General features: G+C 35.4%; 1 protein-coding gene and 1 long non-coding RNA gene across 2 annotated transcripts in view; both read right to left on the reverse strand.

The window, feature by feature from the left end:
• Positions 1-666, reverse strand: part of LOC106962015 (uncharacterized) — a 5,846-nt gene extending 5,180 nt beyond the window's left edge. The window contains exons 1-2 of the long non-coding RNA XR_001427884.1: positions 586-666; positions 312-356 (exon numbers count right to left, since the gene is read on the reverse strand). This is a non-coding gene — a long non-coding RNA (uncharacterized LOC106962015). The remainder of the gene's footprint in view (positions 1-311; positions 357-585) is intronic.
• Positions 667-862: 196 nt separating this feature from the next.
• LOC106962001 (sialoadhesin-like) lies at positions 863-3,681 on the reverse strand. The gene is made up of 5 exons (XM_015056137.1): positions 3,425-3,681; positions 2,560-2,838; positions 1,948-2,214; positions 1,344-1,592; positions 863-1,038 (listed from the first exon to the last, which is right to left on the reverse strand). Exons 1-5 carry the CDS (start codon positions 3,582-3,584, stop codon positions 863-865), a joined length of 1,131 nt encoding a protein of 376 aa, XP_014911623.1. The 5' UTR covers positions 3,585-3,681.
• Positions 3,682-4,423: the final 742 nt, after the last annotated feature.

The raw sequence follows: 4,423 nt of genomic DNA on the forward strand, positions 1-4,423 counted from the left end.
ATTGAACCAAAGGAAGCAAGGCAGATGCAAGACTTTAAAATTGTGACACTTTTTATGGGTCAAATAGACTCAAAAACTGTAACAACAGCTGTGCGGGGGGCCCAAACACATTTTTTGTCAGGGGGCCCAAGATTTCTGGCGGCGCCCCTGGTCACAAGTATAACCTAAAAAGAGCTTTATGGTACCCTACAAGTAGTAAAGCTCGTTAGCTGAGTACCTCATTTCATTTATTAATGAAACATTTGTGTGTTTAATTTCAAACCATTTCAACCCAGACAGCTGTTGAAACGGCTTCAAGAAATAAATCTTACTATTGTTAGAGGCTGGCTGGATTGTTTCATACTCAGAAGTATCACCTGCAAAATAATAAAAAGGTCAAGGTTAAAAATATAGCATGAATTTAAGACGATTAGTATTAAGACTGTAACCAGTATAACCTAACAGAAGCTTTACGGTACCCTACAAGTTTATGATAAAGTTATAATATAAAAATTTAGTTTTTCCTATAGTTTATGTTAAAAAGTTTGAAAAATCCCCAGTGAGTAGCAGGAGAATACACTTTATAAAAACAACAGAGTTACTAACCATAAAGCAGAGAGCTGTAAACTTGACTCTCTGCCTGGTTGAGTCCTTGATTTGTGGAGGAGCTCTGACTGCTGACCTCTGTCCTAAATTATGGAAAAATTAAACTGAAATTAAATTCACTGCAGGATTGTTGAGAAAAGTAAATATCAGTTTACTGACCTGATGCTCCATGAAGCTGTGGATGAGGGGAACAAAGTAAACTTGTTGCATTATGGTGAATTTATCCTCAGTTTTGTTAAAACAGCCAAATAAATTAAAATCACTTGATTTTTATGTATCACTTCACATCCCACAACAATGAGAAGAAAAAAGTCTCACATTTGAACCGACTGCAGCGCCACCATGACAGCAGGAGAATGATGAGAATAAAGAGAATAAAGAGAACGACTCCAACAACTGGTCCAACGATCAACATCAGAGAAAATGAAGAGCTGAGAGAACTGGATACAGTTACTGCAAATAAGAAACATTGAAAATGAGAAAACATTTTTATGGATTGAAGATAAAAACATATCATTGGCACTTTATAACAATCATCCAGGATGTGATTAATTCCTGACACAGTAAGATTTTGTTCCCCCAATATATTTGGAGCAAATAAGTATTGTCAGGAACTGGAACAAGCAGTGAGGGAACTACTTTTGTTTTTGCTGTATTTGTAATGAATTAGTTTGTAAAGAAAAGATAAGACTTAGTGTTTACCATTCTCTTTCTATTGTTTAAAAATAAAATTCATTAAACATTTTCCTCCTCCTCACCTCTAACAGACATCCAGCTTCTTGGTGAATCTTTTCCTGAATGTTGACATTTGTAGAAACCTTCATCTGACTTTGACACTGCAGAGATCTTCAGCTCCCCTCTGCTGTCATTATGGAGGAGTTTATCATTATGATAGAAAAACACATTGGAGAGAAGTTGTTGTTTTTTATCTCTGCAGCTCAGAGTAACAGGATCTCCCTCAGTCACAGGATGAACAGGACTCAGCAGGATTACATTATTCTTAATGTCTGTACAACAGTCAGATAAAATTACATTTCAGGCATTAGTTTCAAAGATGGTGCTGTATGTCATTGGAGAAAGATTGTACATTTACTTCCGGATGTTAGAAGTAAATGTATACTTTCTACTCCAAAGTTAACAGAAACACAGCCAGCATGCCGTCATAAAAATCCTGATTTTATTTATGTTATGATTCTTATTTTTCTAAAATATAAATTGTATTTTGGTTGGAGTGAAAAAACGAGTATTAGTTGTTAAGCACCTCTTGAACTTATAATGTTTTACAATCATTAGTTACCTATGAAAACAGACTGCACATTACAGGGAAATTATGTAAGAAAAGTCTTATTAATTACAGCCTACCCTGTACAGTGATGTTGACAGCATTGCTGAACTCTCCTGATCCAGACTCACACCAGTAAACTCCACTATCAGACTGGTTCATGTTGATGGTGCATGTAGATCCACTCATTTTCCCCGAGTCAGAGCAGTCTGACAAGTAGCCTATTTCTGTAACCCTCATCACTCTCCACTCAGCAGAGTTTCCCTCACAGCTCAGAGTCACAGATTCAGATCTGAAGTGTTGAACTCTGTCAGGATTCACTGAGAGAGAAGCTGCTGGACGAGGATCTGGAAAATAAATATACAAAGACATTTAATCTAGAACAAATTGTAAAACAGTTTCTTCAAGTCATCTATGGCTTTACTTCTAAATATCTGTTTTAAAATTAATCAAACAAACACATTCAGCAGAAACTTTAGAAACGTTAGCAGTTAATTGCTGCTTTGCATTTTGAATTAAGCAATACCCAAAAATAATTACTTAGACAAACTTGTATTTATTTCTTTACATCACTGATAAATTTGCCGACTACACATACATTTCAAACTACTTTTAAAAATAAAGTACATGGCTGAGTAAATATAAAGGAATAATTTCTTGCTCACTGAGAGGAGACACACAGATAAACTGACCTGCTGACCAGACAAAAGTTGGATCTCTGTATTTTGGTTTTCCACTTCCTGCTTCACACACATAACCTGCTGTGTTATTGAGTCCATGAACAATGTAGACGTTCTCATCAGTCCCATTGGAGCTGCCAGGCAGCAGCTCATAGTTGTAGAAGATGTTTAATGGTTTAGGAACAGCTTTATACCAGAAGAACCTGGTTCCTGCAGGTGGATGTTGAACCTCACAGCTCAGAGTCACTGAGGCTCCAGGACTCAGCCATGATGGAGACACAGAGAGTTTATCTGTTGGAGAGTCACATTGATTTGTTCAACACTGTTCCATTTCAAATAGTCAAGTGTTAAATATTTCTATATAACCTAAAGGCTCCAATTTAAAGAAAAATAGTTTGACACACTAGAATATTTTCAGAGTTGTAGCATATTAAAAAGATTTTTAATACATCCTAACTCCATTTAAAAAAAAAAAACATTTTTAAATGTTTATTTCATTTTCTCGCTTTAGAATGAACTTGGAGAGAAAATTTTATTGTTTTTACTTTTACATCCTATTTTTATTATCTGTTCTTGCATAACTATTAATAGTTATATACATTTAAACTAAGACAGACTTGAGTTAAATCAAACTTCTGGGTTGAACTCAAGACATAAATTAAGTTGTAATTTCAGCCATTTGTACCAGTGAGGAAGAACAAGTTGGGAAAAAGGATGAAACCAATCAGTGGCTGAAATATCTAAAATATTAACACTGACAGCAATTACTATGTAAACATAGTTTTAGAAAAACATACTCATCACTTACTCATACCAAACACATTGAAAAACTTGTAGTATTTATTTCAAATATATGCAATATTTATGACCAACTTACACACAGTTAATACGACAACATCGCTCCAGGATGTTGAGCCATCGCCACTTGTTCCTCTGCAGCTGTATTCTCCACTGTGAGACTCAGTAACTGAAGCTATGGTAATGTTTTCATTGGATGTTTGACCTTCATTTAACCTGGCTGTTCTCCATTCATACATCCACTGAGATCCTTCTCCTCCTGGGATCTCACACCGGAGAACAACTTTCTCACCTTTGTATATGAGAGGCCAGCTTGGTCTCAGGGTCACAGTGGGTTTTATGAGGCCCTAAACAGAAGTTCATCAGGCAGCTCATCTCCATTCTTGTCCCTCTTCCACCACATCAACACTATTACCAGTGACTGACTTATTTCCTTGTTCTAACCATAAACCAACTCATTTAAGAACCAATTCAAACCTTCACAACAAATTAAAATAACATCATAACAGGCTGTGTTTTGCTTGGCACTCACATTTTTCACCAAATAAATAGCTCTTTACCATCCACTTTTTTCACTTACACTTTTAAAAACACTGAGCAAAATAATTTGCTATAACAATCATTCTCTTCATTTTCTTTAGGTAAATAGCGACTAAAGCAACATTTTCATCTGGTAAAACATTTTTCAGCTGTGGACAGAATTTTTGTAGCTTTCTGTGCATTTTTACAGTTAAGTGGACAGAATGTGATAAAATGGGAGTTAAAACAGCTTTTTAAACACAGAGATGCTTTCCTGTCAGCTCATGGTATCGTGGCTTAATTATTGGTGTTGATCTCTTAAATGTTCATTTATATTCTCAGAGTTTCCTGTGTTGTCACTCAGTCTGCAAAACAGCTAAAATCTTATCGGTCAAACATTTGGCGTCAACCTTCACAAATATTGACAGGAACATTCACATACATTAAAAAAAGACGCGTATGTCTGCAGTACAAGAATAGAAAACAGCCAAACAAGAGCAACAGTTCACCACACAAAAAATAAAAAAGATTTCAGATTCAGAAAATATAATAAAATATA

Source organism: Poecilia latipinna, unplaced genomic scaffold, assembly GCF_001443285.1.
Source record: "Poecilia latipinna isolate Pla-1442-1.1 unplaced genomic scaffold, P_latipinna-1.0 Scaffold1360, whole genome shotgun sequence".
NCBI classification, from domain to species: domain Eukaryota; kingdom Metazoa; phylum Chordata; class Actinopteri; order Cyprinodontiformes; family Poeciliidae; genus Poecilia; species Poecilia latipinna.

Bases quoted from the DNA above. Each gene is read 5' to 3' on its own strand.
- LOC106962001 (XM_015056137.1), bottom strand. From the start codon at position 3,584: ATGTATGAATGGAGAACAGCCAGGTTAAATGAAGGTCAAACATCCAAT. The intron at 2,839-3,424 runs GTAAGTTGGTCA...ACTCTCCAACAG, and splicing joins TGTTGTCGTATTAACTGTGT to ATAAACTCTCTGTGTCTCCA. The intron at 1,039-1,343 runs GTGAGGAGGAGG...TCTTATTTGCAG, and splicing joins AAGCTGGATGTCTGTTAGAG to TAACTGTATCCAGTTCTCTC.